This window comes from Mobula birostris, chromosome 8 (assembly GCF_030028105.1).
Source record: "Mobula birostris isolate sMobBir1 chromosome 8, sMobBir1.hap1, whole genome shotgun sequence".
Lineage (NCBI taxonomy): Eukaryota > Metazoa > Chordata > Chondrichthyes > Myliobatiformes > Myliobatidae > Mobula > Mobula birostris.
In genome coordinates, this window is record NC_092377.1 from 26,455,914 (window position 1) to 26,477,555 (window position 21,642).

Sequence of the window (21,642 nt, forward strand, 5' to 3'; positions counted from 1 at the left end):
AGGTAGTGATTTGCCTAGAGTTCAGTGTGCAGCTGTATTGTGATCTTGTTTTGTAGATATTTGATAAATATTTTGGAACCCCTAGGTCTAAACTTTGATTTGGGTTTAACCAAGTGCATGTTCTAGCTCAAAATATGTGTTTTTGGAGATTATCTACTCTTTATATCCACTTGAAACCCTTAAACTCTAGATGAGCAAACTCATCAGTAAATTTTATTAAACTGAAAGTGATGCACTAATCAGTTCGTTAATCCCAAATCTCTCCCCTTATTACAGCTGGTTTGTTCTTCCTGACACAAATAAAGTCTAAGGTTTAGTTATCTATGGAAATCAATGGGTAGTCAACATTTTGGGCTGAGATCCCTCCTCAGAATCTGAGTAAGGGTTTTGGTCTGAAACGCCAACTGTAAATTTATCTCCATACGTGCTGCCTGACCTGTTGAGTTCCTCCAGAATTTTGTGTATTGCTTTGGATTTCCACCACATGTTGACTTACTCATGTTTGAGGTTTAATTTTGTGTGACATGACAACCAACTTTCAAAGATTTGTATATGTTTAGAGGGTTCAGTACTCAATACTTAACTGCAGGTGCTCAATATTTTAAAATGGTGGAAATGGACTGCAGCTCAGGCAGCATCTGTGGTGAGAGGAACATGGTTAACATTATAGTCATTGTCCATGGTTAAGAATTCAGCTAAGCGGTAAAAGAGAGCAAGCTAGTAAATGGATTAATGCTCAGTATGTAGCTGTGATGCACAATTCTGATCAAAGCTGATCAGAATGGGAAAAGGAATGTTTTCCTGTGGAGAGAACTACAACAGTGTCTACCATAGGATGGAGACTAAAATTGCCAAGGTGCTACACATGCAGTTGGTGTAGTCCAAGCGATAAGTATTGGTTAATTGCCCTTGATTTGTCTGGAGGAGAGTAAATAATGTAAGATCAGTGACAGCAGCAGACTGAAAAAGCATCATTTTGGAACTGAGATGCAGAATATGGCTTTGCTGGAAAGGTGAAGTTATTTAGAGTTGGTACAACCTGCAAAGAGGAAAACATGGTGAACAGATGCAAATATGAAAGCTATTTATTTGGTTTGGGGGGGGGGGAGGGGGAGAAAAGAACTTCGAGCATACCGCTTTCCCTGCAAATTAACCTGTGATATGAATCTATTTTCACAGAATGTTGTTCGGCATTGTCAAATATTTAAGAATTTGTTTTGTAATCTGAAGCTTCCTTTTGTGTCACAACACTATTGGCCATGTATCCATATGTATGGAGCATGTCTAGCTGTTTCTTTTTTCCAAAGTTGGTATTCTAAACAGAAGAACAAGAAATGAAAGCAGGATATGGTCAGCTATAAGCAGCACAACCATCTCTCACTCCATGCTTTTCAATCATTAACTCCATAATCCCTTCATTTCCCTTTTGCATCCAAAAATCTTTCCCACCATACCTAGAGTATACTGAGTGACTGAGCCTTGACAATCCATCATCCCCGTTGTGAGAGAATTCAGGTGATTCACCCCACTGCCCCCATGAATGAATGACTCTATTTTCACAATATAACCCTGTTTCTAGACACTCCAGCCAGGATCATACTGGTATTACCCCTATTAAAGTCATAAGAGTTTTGTATGTCAAATATTAGAAAGAAAGCCCAATCTATATTTTCGTCAATACAATCTCACCACTTATCTCAATCCCTGCTAGGTCTTGAAGGGTCTCAGCCTGAAATGTTGTTTGTTTATTTCCCACCGTAGGTGCTCCTTGACCTACTGCGTTCCTCCAGCATTCTGTGTTGTTTCTGAGTATTTGTTCCATTTTTTTATACTCGGTTGGAGATCTGGTCTGTATACAGTATTCCATCAAGCTTCCTCATAATTATAGTAAAATGTCTTTATTCTTATAGCCAAATCCTTTTGCAATGAAGGCTAGCATATGCCTTCCCTATTACCTGCTGTATCTACATGTTAACTTTTAAGTATTTTGTACACGAGCACCTAGGCCCCTACTGAGCTTTATGATCGCTCCCTCTCTCCAAAATGTGGCTTTTAGCAAACTAGATGACCTTGAATCCATGTGCTATATCCTTGGTCATTTGCTGTCTGTTCACTTGCCCTTTAAGCTTCTCTGCATTCTCCCCACTAACCACGCTAGCTTCTAGATTTGTATATTCAGCAAACTTTGATATATTTAGCCAAATCTTGGAAATAGCTTGTGAACAAATGGGAAATCCTCCCTAATTCTTGCAGTTCCCCAGTAGTCAATGCCTCCAGCTTGAAAATGACAGATTAAGACATCCTTTCTATGCATTAAACTATTCCTAATGCAAACTAATGCATTAGCCCTGTTCCTGTTGATCTTATTTTTCTTAGTAATCTTCAGTATTGTAACTAATTCAAGACCACCTCAAACTTCAAATACTCACGTCCACTCGTTGCCTGCTATTTTGCTAGTGATCACCTCTAGGGGTAGTTAGGGGCAGTGTGGAACTTGTTAGGATAAATTTTTTTATTATATCCCAGCCAATTCCTATTACTGTTTGAAAAGCTTTATTACCACTTCATTAATAATAAATTCCAGTATTTCCCTACTAATGACTGATCTAAACAGTGTAATTTCCCAATTTCTCTCTTGCATTGTAAAGTTCTATTTACTATTCTGCATTCCAGCGGAGCCTTTCTGGAGTGCCAATGCTCATTTCTTCGTGCAAGCTAGTTTTCTCTTAAATACAGGAGATTCTGCAATTTTTGGAAATCCAATGTAGCATGCACAAATTGCTGGAGGAACTCAGCAGGTCATGCAGCAACTATGGAAAGGAATATAGAGTCGATGTATTGGGCCAAGACCCTTCATCATATTTTTGTTTCTGGCAACTTTGTAGTTTGACCCACAAAATACCTTACTCCTACTGTTCCCTGTAAGGTGTGTGGCCACACAGTAACTGAAATGCTGCTGTGTACAAAGCCTTTTATTGCACAGCTGGAATTTTTTAATTGTTAATTTAAAGTGCCGTGCAGTTTTCAGGCCATGGGTGTGGGGACCTGTTGAGAGCAATGGCTGGTCTGTGTAACTATAAATAAGAGGGAATGTTGCTTATTCCCTAATAATATCTGGACTATTCCTCTTCTCACCCTGTCTCTTGCAAAAACGCCATCCCCTTCTCGCAATTCCTCCATCTCTGCCGCATCTGCTCTCAGGATGAGGCTTTTCATTCCAGGACGAGGGAGATGTCTTCCTTTTTTTAAAGAAAGGAGCTTCCCTTCCTCCGCTATCAACTCTACTCTTAAATGCATCTCCCCCATTTCACGTACATCTGCTCTCACTCCATCCTCTTGCCACCCCACTAGGAATAGAGTTCCCCTGGTCCTCACCTACCACCCCACCAGCCTCCGGGTCCAACATATTATTCTCCGTAACTTCCGCCACCTCCAACGGGATCCCACCACTAAGCACATCTTTCCCTCCCAGCCTCTCTGGTTTCCGCAGTGATCGCTCCCTACACAACTCCCTTGTCCATTCGTCCCCCGCATCCCTCCCCACTGATCTCCCTCCTGGCGCTTATCCGTGTAAGCGGAACAAGTGCTACACATGCCCTTACACTTCCTCCCTTACCACCATTCAGGGCCCCAAACAGTCCTTCCAGGTGAGGCAACACTTCACCTGTGAGTCGACTGGGGTGATATACTGCGTCCAGTGCTCCCGATGTGGCCTTTTATATATTGGCGAGACCCGACGCAGACTGGGAGACCGCTTTGCTGAACATCTACGCTCTGTCCACCAGGGAAAGCAGGATCTCCCAGTGGCCACACATTTTAATTCCACATCCCATTCCCATTCTGACATGTCCATCCACGGCCTCCTCTACTGTAAAGATGAAGCCACACTCAGGTTGGAGGAACAACACCTTATATTCCGTCTGGGTAGCCTCCAACCTGATGGCATGAACATCGACTTCTCTAATTTCCGCTAAGGCCCCACCTCCCCCTCGTACCCCATCTGTTACTCATTTTTATGCACACATTCTTTCTCTCACTCTCCTTTTTCTCCCTCTGTCCCTCTGAATATACCTCTTGCCCATCCTCTGGGTCCCCCGCCCCCCCCCCCCCTTTCTTCCCGGACCGCCTGTCCCATGATCCTCTCGTATCTCCTTTTGCCTATCACCTGTCCAGCTCTTGGCTCTATCCCTCCCCCTCCTGTCTTCTCCTATCATTTTGGATCTCCCCCTCCCCCTCCAACTTTCTAATCCCTTACTCACTCTTCCTTCAGTTAGTCCTGACGAAGGGTCTCGGCCTGAAACGTCGACTGCACCTCTTCCTACAGATGCTGCCTGGTCTGCTGCGTTCACCAGCAACTTTGATGTGTGTTGCTTGAATTTCCAGCATCTGCAGAATTCCTGTTGTTTGCCCTAATAATATTTGTTCACTTTTTCCAGTATTTTATGCTCACAGAAACTTCAATGGTTTGCATTTCTTTGTATATCTTTATCATTAGTTTGCACTTATTCCACTTTCCTTTTACATGATCCTTGGCTCACCATCTTTGAAGCTATCGATCTTCAGTGTCACTGTTCCCTTTGGTAATATTACAAGTTTTTCCTCCTTTGATCAACTAACATCATTGACTAATCTGCTGGGGCTTGTCCATTTTATTCTTTAGATTTAAGCGCTAATAGTTAACGGGGGTCCCTGGGTTACACTTGACCTGAGGGAAAAAAAATACTGCTTTGCATAGAATCTTTCATGCGTTTTTCGAGCTAATAATCTGGTGTGGTATTCATTAATGACTAGCTGTAGTAGTTTATAATGTATAATGTTCAGGTGGTTATTCAGTGAAAGACGTATGGTGTGTGTACAGGGAAGTGATACAATAGGGGCACTATTGAAAACAGATATTTCTGATTTATGGAGAAATTGGCTATGTTGCCTTGTTTTCAGTAGAGTGTTCTGGAGTAATTCCAAAACTTGATCACTTCACTATGTTTCCATGAATTCTGTTGGATCATACCTGGTTATCCTTGCTAAACAAATTGACGAAACAATGTACATGTAAGTTAGGTATCTTGCATTTATGTTCACTTTTTTCCTATAATTTTTGTCCTTTCTTTGCTCTTGTGTTCTGTGGCAGACTCTGGTTGTCATTAATTATAATGCGTCCCTTCGCTTTTAAAATCCTTTACAATTAGCTTTTTAAAAAAGAAACTGCCTGAATTCCCCCCGCCCAACTATTTAGTTTAGAAACGCATCAGTCTTGTCTCCAATATCTTAATTTGTTAAGATTGATTCCAACCAATTTTCAATGAAACAACTCCCTTTTTCCCCATTAGGGCTTCAGGAGTTGAAGCCCAGTTCTCCCATTATGATTAGCGGGGAGGGGGGAATTCTGGAAATCTGACATCTTTCTGGTTTATTGTTACTGAGATAAATCGTGAAATTTGTTTTGTGGTAGCAGTACAGTGCAAGCATAACAAATTAGTAAGTAATAACATTAATAGTGCAAAAGAGGAATAGTCTTCATGGACCATTCAGGAGTCAGACAGCAGAGGGGCAGAAGCTGTTTCTGAAATGCTGAGTTTCGGTCTCTAGGTTTGTGTACTTTCTGGCAGTGGTAGTGAGAAGGGAGCATATTGGAGAAGGTTGAGAAGTCTTAGGTCACACTAAAAGGAGAGAAATAGTGAGTATTTCAGAGTTATGGCCTTAATTGGGAAAATTATCTTTCTGTAGAAAGGGGAGCATTGGCAATTAATGGAGGGTGATCAAGAGTGACTGATGTAAGTGATGTTTCTTTTAAAGGGAAAGGAAGTGACTTAATCAGTCAATTTTCCTGGAGGGGAAAAAATGGAAACCAGGAGGAGTGAGGTGTTAAATAAGCATACCACAACTGAGAAAGACATGAAGAATGAACACAATGCACACCAGAAATCCTAAGTTTTTTTTAAAGAGGGCTGGAAATAATTGGGTCAGAAGTTGTGGAAAGAGAAATGACTAATATTTTAGTTAATGACCTTTTACATCAGAACTGCTCAGTGGTTATCTGAACTTAATGAAATCATATCTTAAGTCCTGATGACTGTAATGTCACCTGCACCAATCAACAGTCTGAAATTGACCGAGGAAGATTTTGGGAAAACAAGTTTATCTTAATCATTTTTGAAGTGTTTATCTCAGATTAATCCTTCACTGTTTATCTGCACAAGAATTGAATAGAGCCACCAAATGATTTATTGACCTTGTGTAACTACTGTTCTAAAGTGCATACAAATCATCAAGAACATAGTCCAGACCATTTGGCTCACACTATTGTGCTGACTATTTAACTTCACAGTCAAAGTACATGCATCAATCATCCCCTCCCTCCTACACTAGCAGGTAGCCCCTTACTCTCCATTTTTCTTGCATCCATGTGCCTATCTTAAGAGACTCTTGGTGTTGCTAATGTGTCAGCCTCAACTAGCATCCCATCACTCTACATCTGTGCAAAAAAAAATGATGAAAATTGCTTAGCTTGCTGTTGGTGAATCGTTAGAGTAGTAATCTCCACAAATCACTTGAGTACTTGATGCCATGTCACATTATCCCAGTGGTAAAGCAGGCAGAACATGGAACATATACCTCAGTGGTAACACTCATTCGGATGATTTCTGTGATTTTGATTGCTCCGATATTTTTGCTAGCTTCCTATGTTCTAATGTCTGTCTCCAAAATTCTACTGAAATCTCTAAATCTCACCATGCCTTCCATTTATTGCCCCTCTATTTACTAATCTGTGCTCTAATGCTTTCAATTTTAAAGTTCTTTTAATTTCCAAATCCACTTGTAAATCCCATTTTCTCCAATTTCACAGTTCTTGAATACCTGCACTATCAATTGTGCTCTAGTCTGTCCCTGATAATTGTTCCAGATTGTCTTCAATCCTTAAACTTGGGAAATCCAAGTCTTATTGCTCCATTCACACCTCTTCCCCCATTTTAAAAAGTCTCATTCACTTTAAAGTAGATATCTTTGGTCATTTACCCACTATTTTATGTAAGAATGGGCTGTTTAATAAAACTTTTAATGTGCCTTGAAACATTGTACTACACTAAAAGAACCTGTGTAATCATTTGCTGCTGGAACTTGTAAACTCTAAGATGTGAGGTAGAGAAGTGGCAACTGTTATAATGAAAGTTCAGCCTAAAAATTGAATTGTTTAATTTCTTCAAATTCTCCTTTAATTCTAGTCTTGGATTTTACATTTGATATACCACAGTTATGTATACAACACGTTTCCATGGAAAAGCATTAGTGGATCAGATCTTTGCGGAGGAGATCTTCACTTTTAAGAGCTGAAGTCATTTAATGTGGGGTGAAAGAGGATGTGATTTCTTTGCAGGTTGGGATATGCAAGATTTGCAGAAAACTCAGCCCTGGTGCATTGGAAGTGTACTTTGTGGAAGGGTGCATCTGTAAAAACGGTTCATTGCCTTGCCTATCCATTAGTCTGTATACAGAGCGCTGAGAAGATGACCTGTTAACTCGATAGATAAAATTACATCCGCTAAAACTTCCGATAGGCTGCCCGAATTATTTTGTTTGAATATATTAGAGCAGGTTTGATTTAAAAGATTTATAAAGTGTCTTTAATGAAGAGCCGGAGATGGAAATAGCCGGAATAGTCTGTACCAGGAAACCGCTCTCTAACAACTGAGTTGAAATGATAGGTAAGTACAGCCTCAAAAGTCATTCTGTCATAGAAGCATTTTGAAAAGTATTCTGTAAAAATAGATAAATGTTTGAAAGGGGGAAATAGAACAGTACAGCACAGTACAGGCTCTTTGGCTCACAACGTTTTGCTGAGCTTTTAACCTACTCCATGACTAATCTAACCCTTCCCAGAATTCTACATTTCACTTTCATCTGTGTCCCTTAAATACAGCCTCAACCACCACCCGAACAGAACATTCCAGACACTTGTCACACTGCCTTTTTTAAATAAGCTACAACCGACATCTTCCCTAAACCTGCCTCCACTCATGAAAGGAATCATTTAGTATTAACCATTTCCTGCCCCTGGAGAAAAGCACTGGCTATTCATTCTATCTTTGCCCCTTATCCTGTGCAACTTTTCCAAGTCTCCTCTTGCTCTCTTCAGTTCCAAAGAGGAAAGCCTGAGCTCACTCACCCTTTCCTTGTAGAATGTTTTCTAATTCAGGTAGCATCCTGGTAAATCCCTCCTGTAACTTCTCTAATGCTTCCACATTTCTGTGAGGAAACCAGAGCTGAACACAAATGTACAATATAAGGGGCCAGTGTGTGTTTGTTTGGGGTGGGGGGTGTGCAGGGAAGATGCCTGAAGAATTCAATAAACACAATAGCTTCATCGATGCATTGGGACGTGCGGATGAACAATTTTAAATTTAATTGTCAATCAACTATGAATGAATACCCATGAGTATTTAAATCCCTTATTTAAACCTAGTATTTAAATCTAGTTTAAATTCTCTGGATTTAAACTAGATACAAGGGGGAGGAGAACCAGAGTGTAGGAACAGATGTAAGGGAGAAGGAAGAAAATAGTAAAGTTGTTTGCACTGTTAGTGATAAACAGAGTAAGGTGGAAAATTTCTTAAATGCATTTATTTTAATGCTAGGAGCATCATAAGAAAGGTGGATGAGCTCACAGCATGGATTGATACCTGGAAGTATGATGTTGTAGCTATTAGTGAAACATGGTTGCAGGAGGGGTGTGATTGGCAACTAAATATTCCTGGATTTTGTTGCTGCAGGTGTGATAGAATCGGAGGGATAAGAGGGGGAGGTGTTGCATTGCTTGTCAGAGGAAAATATTACAGTGGTGCCCTGGCAGGGTAGATTAGAGGGCTCGTCTAGGGAGGCTATTTGGGTGGAATTGAGGAATGGGAAAGATGTAGTAAAACTTATTGGGGTGTATTATAGACCACCTAATGGGGGGCAAGAACTGGAGGAGCAAATTTGTAAGGAGATAGCAGATATTTGTAGTAAGCACAAGGTTGTGATTGTGGGAGATTTTAATTTTCCACACATAGACTGGGAAGTCCATACTTTAAAAGGGCTGGATGGTTTGGAGTTGGTAAAATGTGTGCAGGATAGTTTTGTGCAGCAATACATAGAGGTACCAACTAGAAAAGGGGTAGTGTTGGATCTCCTGTTAGGGAATGAGATAGGGCAGGTGACGGAGGTATGTGTTGGGGAGCACTTTGGGTCCAGTGATCACAATGCCATTGGTTTCAATATAATTATGGAGAAGGATAGGTCTGGACCCAGGGTTGAGATTTTTAATTGGAGAAAGGCTAACTTTGAGGAGATGCGAAGGGATTTAGGAGGAATTTGTTGGGACAAATTGTTTTATGGGAAGGATGTAATAGAGAAATGGAGGTCATTTAAAGATGAAATTTTGAGGGTACAGAATCTTTATGTTCCTGTTAGGTTGAAAGGAAAGGTTAAAAGTTTGAGAGAGCCATGGCTTTCAAGGGATATTGGAAACTTGGTTGGGAAAAAGAGATATCTATAATAAATATAGGCAGCATGGAGGAAATGAGGTGCTTGAGGAATATAAAGAATGTAAAAAGAATCTTAAATTAGAAAAGCTAAAAGAAGACATGAGGTTGTTTTGGCAAGTAGGGTGAAAATAAATCCAAAGGGTTTCTACAGTTATATTAATAGCAAAAGGATAGTGAGGGATAAAATTGGTCCCTTAGAGAATCAGAGTGGACAGCTATGTGTGGAACCAAAAGATGGAGATTTTGAACAATTTCTTTTCTTCGGTATTCACTAAGGAGAAGGATATTGAATTGTGTAAGGTAAGTGAAACGGGTAGGGAACTTATGGAAACTGTGATGATTAAAGAAGCGGAAGTACTGGTGCTTTTAAGGAATATAGAAGTGGATAAGTGTCCGGGTCCTGCCAGGATATTCCCGAGGACCTTGAGGGAAGTTAGTGTAGAAATAGCAGAGGCTCTAACAGAAATATTTCAAATGTCATTAGAAACAGGGATGGTGCTGGAGGATTGGCATATTGCTCATGTTGTTCCATTGTTTAAAAATGGTTCTAAGAGTAAACCTAGCAATTATCGGCCTGTGAGTTTGACGTCAGTGGTGGGTAAATTGATGGAGGAAGTATTCGTAGAGATGGTATATATAATTATCTGGATAGACAGGGTCTGATTAGGAACAGTCAACATGGATTTGTGCATGGAAGGTCATGTTTGACAAATCTTATTGTATTTTTTTGAAGAGGTTGCTAGGAAAGTTGACGAGGGTAAAGTGGTGGATGTTGTCTATATGGACTTCAGTAAAGCCTTTGACAAGATTCCACACGGAAGGTTAGTTAGGAAGGTTCGATCATTAGGTATTAATATTGAAGTAGTAAAATGAATTCAGCAGTGGCTGGATGGGAGATGCCAGAGAGAAGTGATGGATAACTGTTTGTCAGATTGGCAGCCGGTGACTAGTGGTGTGCCTCAGGGATCTGTACTGGATCCAATGTTGTTTGTCATATACATTAATTATCTGGATGATGGAGTGGTAAATTGGATGAGTAAGTATGCAGATGATACTACAAACGTAAGATAGGTGGAGTTGTGGATAATGAAGTAGGTTTTCAAAGCTTGCAGAGAGATTTAGGCCAGTTAGAAGATTGGGCTGAAAGATGGCAGATGGAGTTTAATGCTGATAAATGTGAGGTGCTACATTTTGGTAGGACTAATCAAAATAGGACATGCATGGTAAATGGTAGGGCATTGAAGAATGCAGTAGAACAGAGGGATCTGGGAATAATGGTGCATGGTTCCCTGAAGGTGGAATCTCATGTGGATAGGGTGGTGAAGAAAGCTTTTGGTATGCTGGCCTTTATAAATCAGAGCATTGAGTATAGGAGTTGGGATGTAATGTTGAAATTGTATAAGGCATTGGTAAGGCCAAATTTGGAGTATTCTGTACAGTTCTGGTCACTGAATTATAGGAAAGATGTCAACAAGATAGAGAGCAGAGAAGATTTACTAAAATGTTTCCTGGATTTCAGCACCTAATTTACAGAGAAAGATTGAACAAGTTGGGTCATTATTCTTTCCAGTGTAGAAGGTGGAGGGGGGGACTTGATAGAGGTGTTTAAAATTGAGGGGGATAGATAGAGTTGACTCTTTTTCCATTGAGAGTAGGGGAGATTCAAACAAGAGGACATGAGTTGAGAGTTATGGGGCAAAAGTTTAGGGGTAACAGGGGGTACTTTACTCAGAGAGTGGTAGCTGTGTGGAACGAACTTCCAGCAGAGGTGGTTGAGGCAGGTTTGATATTGTCATTTAAAGTAAAATTGGATAGCTATATGGATAGGAAAGGAATGGAGGGTTATGGGCTGAGTGCAGGTCGGTGGGACTAGGTGAGAGTAAGCGATCAGCACGGACTAGAAGGACCGAAATGGCCTGTTTTCGTACTGTAATTGTTATATGGTTATATGGAGTACAGCCAAACAAAACGGCCTTCCTCCAGGGCTAGGATACAAAACACAGTGCTGACAGCCATGTATAGTACAATCATACAGCACGTGTACTGTAATTATGGTTTAGTAGTAAACATAGTCACACAAAAAAGCCCAAATCCCTTAGTGCCATATTCAATAGATTGATGGCAATCAGCATGTCATTGGCAAGAACAAGCCCACAGCAGTCCAATCATCATGCCCCAGTGCAGCCGTAGATGAATGCAATCTGGCTCGTCGTTCACCAACCAAACACCTGAGGGAAGCACTGATGGCTGGGGCCAGTGCCCAACCCAGCATGGATGCTGCGCCACACCTCTGGCGTTACCTCCCTTGGGTGGCTGCAACAGGTGACACCCCCACCCCATGGCACAAGGGTCTAGTCGTGCAACTGAGTCCACCCATTTCCCCTGCTGTCAGTCTCGCCAATGAGCTAGTGAAGTGGACTTGCAGTATTCTGTATTATCAATGTCTAACTGAGATTTGCAGTCACAAGGAAAATGTCCAAGCCAATCACTCGCTGTTAGACTGCGCCACAACTTCATACACCAATTCCGATGTCTTCCTGTAGCGGGTGGCAACGTGGTCCGCACCAACTCTGGCTCCTCTGCTGTCAAGCAACTCGCTGGGGTAGATTTGCAGTACTCGATGTTCTTAATCTACAGCAGTGTCTTGTAATTGTAGAAAAAAACATGAGGGATGAACAAGTACACCATTGGTTGGACTTGGAGTGACTGCTATATCTGAATCTACCACTATCTTACAACTAGAGCACAGATTGTATGAGTTGAAGTACAGTCTGCTCTGTCATTGCCTTGGCTTCATTTTTTTTTGTCAATGATTTTGGATATTTCTGCTATATATGGGTGTCAGTCCTGGCCTTGTACCAATGCAAACTGTTTCAACAGTACTCTGTGCTGGGGCATTCCAATGGTCTGGGGTTCTAAGGAAGTAAATTTCTCCCTTCCTCTCCTAGAAGATGCGTTCCTTTAGTCTGAAACTGGCCCCTAATACCAAATGTCCTCCAGGTGGAGAAACGCCTACCTTGTCGAGCACTCTTGGAATTTTTTTCCCAATGTAATCATATTTCATTTTCCAAACTCAAAGGTAGACATCTTGGGTCTACACAAGAGATTCTGCAGATGCTAGAAATCCCAAGGAACATATACAAGTTGCTGGAGGAACTCGGCAGATCAGGCAGCATCTATGGAAAGGAGTAAACAGTTCAAGTCTCGGCCCAAACGTCAGCTGTCTACTCCTTTCCAACTGGGATCCAGACTGCTCAATCATTAGTCTTTTTTGCCCAGGCTGCTTATTTAGGATAAATGGTCATCTCCTATGCTACATTATTCCAAAATCCCATTAAAGGTCAATCTTTTATTTTTATTCTGGATTGTTGTAAAAGTACTCAAAGCTCCCAAAGGAAGCACTGATATGTTCATACTATATCAAGATTTCCTGCAGAGTTGGCAACCAGTTCAAACTTAGCAAGTCTCTGCAGTTAATTCATTCTTTGGTTTGCATGCATTCTTAATTTTAATGTACAGTCCTTTTCATTTAGTGAAGATGCAGTGGTACAGCCTTGAATGTAAATAATCAAGTGTGGATAATGGGATGTATAACATTTGAGAAATATTTGTGGCAGCGCTTGCAGGGTGAGTATTTGGTCGATGATTTAAAAGTCAAAAGCTTTGCTGTCTAAAGCTTTTAAGTTGGTGCCGTGTTTAATTCTGGACATAGTTGCTATAAAGAGAAAAGAAAAATACTTAATTTTGTTGTGGCTGAAAGTAAGTCCTAACTGCTGCTGTTTTGGAAGGCGTTTTGTTTTGGTGACGGATATTGTGTTCAACATCTGTGATCTATTTGGTTGAGGTCTTATATAATGTGACTGCAAGATTACCGGAGCTTAAGCTGTAGACAGTGGCTGGAAGCCACCTTTTCCATCACTCCAAACCCACTCCCGACCCCCACCCCAACCACCACTTCCCATTCAACTTGAGCTTTTTACTCAATTATTGAAATCGTTTATATGCAAAAGGTCCATTTCTAGGGGTTGTGTCTGAGATACTGAAAATCTCGATTACATCTGTTCATACATGGCCAAATTTTTTTTACCTTTTCCTATAAATTGTTCTCTATAAATTGTTCTTCCACCTTATTCATTCTCAAAATATAGCTGCAACAGTGTATCATGCCCCTCCCTGATTGCCCAGTGTTGAGGACAGTTTAAAATTAGAATCATGCTGTGCTCTGGAATGTCTCATTAGCTAGGCCTGTCCAAATAGGCAAATCTTTGTCTTGAAATATACAAGTAAACCAAATGGCCTTTAGTAGTAAACTGGAGGAGTTATTGTCACCATTATGATGAGAATTTTTGCTTAACTACTCAAGTTTAAAATTTCTCAGCTTTCATAATAGGATTTGAACTCAAGTGCAGTAACTTAATCACCACATCCTTGTACCAATTAGTGTCAGGAAAATTAGTTGTCATTTTGAGTAGGTTTTAAATAAGTGCATTTCTTCTTTGCAGAGAAACAACACTACCCATTTGGGCAGCACTGGAAGAACCTACAATTAATGCTCAAGAACTGGAAAACTACTTCTCCAAATCGGCTGTCAAGGAGAGGAAAAAGCCAATTTTGGATACATACAGCAAAACAAAAGCCAGACAGGTAAATTGTCTTCAGTTACAAAGAAATCTGATGGAATCTCATATGATCTAAAATATATTCTCAAATAGAAGCATCGAAAACCTACAGCACAATACTGGCCCTTTGGCCCACAGTGCTGTGCCGAACATGTACTTAGAAATTACCTAAGTTTACCCATAACTCTCTATTTTTCTAAGCTCCATGTACCTATCCAGGTGTCTCTTAAAAGACCCTATCATATCCACCTCCTTCACCATCGCCGGCAACCCATTCCACGCACTCACTGCTCTCTGCGTTAATACAAAAAAAAACTTACCCCTGACATCTCCTCTGTACGTACTTCCAAACACCTTAAAACTGTGCCCTCTCATGTTAACCATTTCAGCCCTGGGAAAAAACCTCTGACTATCCACACGATCAATGCCCCTCATCATCTTGTACACCTCTATCGGGTCACCTTTCATCGACTGTCACTCCAAAGAGAAAAGGCCGAGTTCACTCAACCTATTCTTACAAGGCATGCTCCCCAAACCAGGCAACATCCTTGTAAATCTCCTCTGCATCCTTTCTATAGCTTCCACATCCTTCCTGTAGTGAGGTGACCAGAATTGAGCACATTACTCCAAGTGGGGTCTGACCAGTGTCCTATATAGCTGTAACATTACCTCTTGGCTCTTGAACTCAATCCCACGGTTGATGAAGGCCAATGCACCGTATGCCTTAACCACAGTCAACCTGCAATTGCTTAAAATTGTGTATGCTAAATGTTTTTAGCAGCAGGTTCTGATTGTTTATCACTAAAATGTCAATCCATCTTTCGGACGGACAGGCCAGCTGCATCTTCTTGCATTAAGTGTGTATTTCAGTGCTTATTTGTTACCAGCTCCAGAACTCAACTTCACACTTTCAAGGACTCTAATCTTATTATCTTGTGTATTCATTATTGCTATTTATACATGCATTTGCACAGTTTGTTAACTTCTGCACTCTGGTTGATATTTCATTGATCCTGCTGTAGCTACTATTCTATAGATTTGCTGAGTATGCCCACAAAAAAAAAATCTGGGGATTGTATATAGTGAGATATGTACTTTGATAGTAAACTTTACTTTGAACTTTCGAACTTTGAAATGGAGTATTGTGTACAGTTCTGGTCTTCCTGTTACTGGAAACATGTTAAATGGGAAAAGTGAAAAAAGATGCATAAGGATTTAGCCTGGACTAAAGGATTTGAGTTTGAGAGACTGGATATGCTGGTGCCCTCTTCCCTGGGGTGAAGGAGGCTGAGGTGTGACCTTACAGATTTAGGAAAGGATGTGGGGTGTAGGTAAAGTAGTTGTTCAGGTTTTTTCCCAGGGTAGGAAGATCCAAAATTGGAGGGCTTGTGTTTAAATTGGGAGGGTAAAGGTGGAAAAGGATTTGAGGCACACAGTTTTCCTGCATTTGGTAGTGAGTATTTGAAACAAGCTGCCAGAGGAAGCCGTAGAGCTGGATATAATTATGACATTTAAAAGACATTTGACAAATGGGTTGAGACAGGTATAAGCCAAATGTAGGTAAGCATAATTGGCACGAACAAGTTGGGATGAAGGGCCTATTTTTGACGCAGTATGTAGCTCTGTGACTTTAATTTGACCAGTGCACTTTTGGTTAAAAGACACAAGTCTACCAGCAATGTTTTCTGTAATTTGTAATGACCAGTGTGTGCAAAAATCTTGTGCTGGGCATTTTTTTCCCTAGTGACTACAACATGTGTGCACTGAATTTCTTCAATTAAAAACAGTATAAACAAGCCAGTTCTAAAATCTGCAGAAAGTTATTGCTAACTCCATGTTGGCAACACCATCTACAGCAGAAACCGGAAAAGGAAATGTGGTTGTGTACAGTTGTGAAATGTACTTAACATGCCAGAGGTAGAGGGTGCCATCCTTTTGTGTGCAGCTTGAATTCCTTTGTGCACTATTAGCAAAAGATGTGTGCGTGCGCATACCTTTAGAGAGAACTTTGTGTACCACGTAGAGAAAGACTGTTTCAGTGCCCTATTTGTGTGGCTAAAGTGCCGAAAGAGGGAAAGCTGGTCTAAAGGATTATTGTTTGAGGGATAACAGACCAACAACTTTGTTAACCCTGTTGGTGGACCAATTTCCACAGAGCAGATAATCAGTGTGGGGTTGATTGAACCTTCAAAGATATAAAATAACTTCAGCTTCTATTGTAATCAATGTATTCAACATTTTTACATTGTAAGAAATTAAAAGATAAAAATTTAAAGCTGGCAGTGCGAAATAGAATCATATAAAGGTAAGACTCAGCAAGTTTGGCAGCATCTGGAGAGAGACAGTTAGTTGTTCAGGTTGCAGACCCTTGTCAGAACTTGGAAAGAGAACTGTAGCTTAAGTAAAAGGAATACTATATTTGTGGGTTCTCGTCCCTTAAGATTTGAATCCACTTAAATATCACTCTAAGTTAGTTACAGGGAAACAGCTAACCATGTTGATCCTGAGAAAATTTGAAATGCTGTGAACTTGCAATGGGAGGTAACAAATTCAGCTGAATTTAAAGAATTGTTAAACCAATATGTCCTCAATATCAAAATAAAAACCAAAACTTTTAAGAAACTTGAAGTTGAGCTTGGCTAAATCACACTTGTATATTCAGATTGTGTTAACTTAAATAAGACAGTAGGGAAAAGAATAAGGCATGCTGTGATGCATGCAGATTACCTCATACCATTGTTTATTTTTACCTCTCATTGAACATCCAGAATTGAGGGCTCTGCTTAATGTTAAAATCAGATGTTTGTAGTTGCATTGCAGAAATGCATCCTCAAATTCATCAAGACACAAAGCAAAGTTAGTTTTGGAAATTTATGTTAGACTATGTGCATTAGTTGATTTGAAGCAGAATGCTGATCTAATTAGACCATAAGATATAGGAGCAAAATCAGGGCAATTAGCCCATCGAGTCTGCTCGGCATTTCATCATAGCTTAACCAAGTTTCCTCTCAGCTCCAATCCCTGTATCCCTTCATGATCTGACCAACCATGAATCTATTAACCTCTGCCTTAATTGTATACAAATACATGGCCTCCACAGCTGCCTGTGGCAAAGAATTCCACAAATTCACCACTCTCTGGCTAAAGAAAATCTTCCTCATCTCTATTCTAGAAGGACACCCCTGTATTCTGAGCCTGTGTTCTCTGGACTGAGACTCTCCCACCATAGGAAACATCCTCTCTACATCCACTCTATCAAGGCTTTTCAACATACAATAGTTTTCAATAAGGTCACTCTTTATTCTTCTGAATTTTTTTTTGAGAGTACAGGCCCAGAGCCATCAAGTGCTTTTCATATGACAAACCATTCAATCCTGGAATCATTTTCGTGAGCCACCTTCAAACCCTTTCCAGTTTCAACACATCCTTCCTAAGATAATGGGCCTGAAACTGCTCCCAATATGCCAAGTGAGGCCTCAACGGGGCTTTATACAGTCTTGATGTTACATCCTTGCTTTTCTATTCTAGAACTCTTGAAAGGAATGCTAACATCACATTTGCCTTCATTTCCACAGATATGACATACAAATTAACTTAGGGAACCCTGCACAACGACTCCCAAGTCCCTTTGCATCGTTTTTTATATTTTCTTTCCATTTAGAAAGTGCTCAACCCTTTCATTTCTTCTACCAAAGTGCATGACTATACACTTAATGACACTCTATTCCATCTGTCATTTCTTTGCCCATTCTTCCAAGTCCTTCTGCAGCCTCTCTACACTCTCAGCTGCCTGTCCCTCCACCTATCTTCATAACACATGCAAACTTTGCAACAAAGTCATCAATTCCATCATACAAATCATTGACGTGTATCGTAAAAAGAATTTGTCCCAATGCAGACCTCTGTGGAATACCACTATTCACCGGCAGCCAACCAGAAAAGGCTCCCTTTATTTCCACTTTGCCTCCTGCTAATCAGTCATTGTTTCATCCATGCTTGGATCTTTCCTGTAGTAGCATGGGCTCGTAGCTTATTATGCAGCCTCGTGTGACCTTGTCAAAGGCCTTCTGAAAATCCAAGAATGCAACATCAACCTTCATCTGTCCTGTTTATTATTTCTTCAAAGAATTCCAACAGATTTGTTGGGCAAGATTTTCCCTTGAAACCATGCTGACTGCAGCCTATTTTATCATGTGCCTCCAAGTACTCAGAGACCTCCTCCTTGATAATCGACTCCAACATCTTCCCAACCACTGAGGTCAAACTAACTGGCCTATAGTTCTGCCTGTCTCTCCTCTTGAATAGTGGGGTGACATTTACAAATTTCCAGTCTCCCAGAGCCACTAAAAAAGTCTATTGATTCCTGAAAGATCATTACTAACGCCTCCAATCTCTTCAGCCACCTCTTTCAAAGCACTGGGGTGTACACCATCTGGTCCAGGTGACTTGCAGTATCTAACTTTCGATCTTTCAGTTTCCCAAGAATCTTCTCTCCAGTAATGGTAACTTCACACACTTCAGGTCCCTTGACACCTGGAATTTCCACCATACTATTAGGGTCTTCCAGTGAAGACTGAAGCACAATTCTTATACAGTTTGTCTGCCATTTCCTTGTCCCCATTACTAACTCTCCTGCATTGCTTTCCGATGGTCTGATATCCACTCTTGCCTCTATTTTACATTTTGTATCTGAAGGAACATGTGGTATCCTCTTCAATATTATTGGCTAGCTTACTTTTGTATTCCTTCTTTACCCTTTTAATTACTTTGGTTGCCTCCTGTTGGTTTTAAAAGTTTCCCAAATTTCCCACTAATTTTTGCTCTTTTAAATGCCCTATTTGGCTTTCATGTTGGTCTTGACTTTTGTTAGCTACAGTTGTCATCTTCCCTTTGAATAATGCTTTGGGATGTATATGTCCTGTACTGCTTTGCTTCCAGAAATTCCAGCCTTTGCGGCTCTGCCGTCATCCCTGCCAGTGTTCTTTTCTGGTCAATTCTGACCAACTCCTTTCTTGTGCCTCTAATTCCCATTACTCCATTCTAATACTAACACATCTGACCCTTGCTTCTCTTCAAATTTTAATGTGAATTTAATCATATGATCACTTTGCCTAAGGGTTCTTTTACCCAAAACACTGATCAATTCTGGATCATTGCACAACACCAAATCCAGAGTAGCTGATCCTGTAATGGGTTCAATCACGTGCTACTCTTAAAAACATCTTGTAGGCACTCTACAAATTTCCCCTTCTGCAATCCATCTACCTGCATATTGAAATCTCCCATGACTATTGTAACATTGCTCTTTTGGTATGCATTTTCTATCTCCCATTGTAATTTGTAGGCCCCATCCTTGCTACTGTTTTGGGTGGGGGGATGGTCTCTATACAACTCCCATCAGGGTCTTTCACCCTTGCAGTTCCTTGGCTCTGTCCACAATGATTCAACATTTTCCAGCCCTATATCACTACTTTCTGATGATTTGATTTCATTTTTTTAACCAACAGAGCAATGCTGCCCCCTCTCCCTTCCTGCATGTACTTCTGATGCACATTCAGCACCTCGCTATAGTCTTTCAGCCATGATTCAGTGATGCCTACAACATCATACCTGCTGATGTATAACTGTTGCAGGTCCATCTACTTTATTCTGTATATGGTGCGCATTTGGATACAACACCTTTAGTCCGATATTCATCCGTTTTGATTCTGTCTGCTTTTTACGTTGTATCTCATCCTGTTGACTGCAATTTTGCCCTATCAACAGCCTCTCCTCATTACACATTGCCCCTGTTTGTAAACCTGTCATTTCATCTTCAGCACAATTATCAGCCTTTCCTACAAATCTTCTTGCATTGAAATGTACGCCGCTTAGGACACTAGTCACAGCATGCTCAACCTATTGATTCCTAACTGCGAGGTCTTGCCAGCATCTGTCTCCACTAACTGTTCTGGCACTCTGGTTTCCATCCCTCTGCAACTCTAGTTCTACGAGTCTGTGGTGGCCAGTGCTATCATGTTTGCTGTTGTGCTGGGCAGCAGGCTGAGGGTAGCAGACACCAACAGAATCAACAAGCTCATTCATAAGGCCAGTGATGTTGTGGGGATGGAACTGGACTCTCTGACGGTGGTGTCTGAAAAGAGGATGCTGTCCAAGTTGCACGCCATCTTGGACAATGTCTTCCATCCACTGCATAATGTACTGGTTGGGCACAGGAGTACATTCAGCCAGAGACTCATTCCACCGAGATGCAACACAGAGCATCATAGGAAGTCATTCCTGCCTGTGGCCATCAAACTTTACAACTCCTCCCTTGAAGGGTCAGACACCCTGAGTCAATAGGCTGGTCCTGGACTTATTTCCTGGTATAATTTACATATTACTATTTAACTATTTATGGTTTTACTACCATTTAATTATTTATGGTGCAACTGTAACGAAAACCAATTTCCCCCGGGATCAATAAAGTATGACTATGACTAGTTTAAACCCCACCGTGCACCATTAACAAACACTCCCGCAAGGATATCAGTCCCCCTCCAGTTCAGGTGCAAACCGTCCCTTCTATACAGGTCTCATCTTCGCTGGAAGAGAGCCCAATGATCCAAAAATCTTGTCCTCCCTCCTACACCAACTACTTAGCCACATATTGAACTGTAATCTTGCCTCACTAGTGCATGGCACGGTTAACGATCCTGTGATCACAACCCTGGAGGTCCTGCCCTTTAACTTAGCACCTATCTCCCTGAACTCTATATGCAGAACCTCATCACTTGTCCTACCCATGTCATTGGTACCTACAGGGACCATGACTTCCCACTTAAGACCCAGAGACCCGACCACTGACTTTCCTCTGTTAGATTATTCCCAAGCAGTGATATACCTGTTGTTGAATGGGATGGCCACAGGGCTATTCTGAACTAGCTCCTTAACCTCCTTCCCCTTCCTGACTGTCACCCGGTTTCCTGTGTCCTGTGTGTTTTGTGTAACTAACTGTATATGTCCTATCAATGACACCCTCTGCCTCCTGAATGATCCTGAGTTCATCCAGTTCCAGTTCCAACTCCTGAATGTTGTTTGTTAGAAGCTGCAGCTGGATGCACTTCTAGCAGTTGTGGTCAGAGATAGTGGAGGTCTCCCTCCCTTCCCACACCCTACAAGAGGAGCATTCAGCACTCCTGTCTGGCATCTTTGTGGTCCTGGCTGAGCTGATATATAGAAGAGAAGGAAAAAAAACTTGACCCAGGGCTTTTCTTTCCTTTGCTGCCTTTGACTGAAACCTCGTTGTGGAAACAGAGTTAAAACCTCAAGATGACCACTTTAACTTTGTCTGCGCCAACCATGACCACTGCACTTGCCCCTGTCTGCCTTTAATTTGCTCTTGCTAATCAATCCCAAACTCCAATTGGTCATTGCTCAATGCTGTTTCTCGCTGTTGCCTTCTGTATTTGGGCAATGGCCTTGATTGATATCCTGTCCTCAAAGCTTCCGACATCTGAATCGGC

At 41.0% G+C, this 21,642-nt stretch overlaps 1 protein-coding gene across 1 annotated transcript in view; it reads left to right on the forward strand.

The window, feature by feature from the left end:
• fmn2b (formin 2b) overlaps nucleotides 1-21,642 on the forward strand; it is a 469,810-nt gene that overhangs the window by 109,278 nt on the left and 338,890 nt on the right. Inside the window, exon 7 of the mRNA XM_072266855.1 lies at nucleotides 14,021-14,162. Coding sequence (XP_072122956.1) covers nucleotides 14,021-14,162 — 142 coding nt within the window. The remainder of the gene's footprint in view (nucleotides 1-14,020; nucleotides 14,163-21,642) is intronic.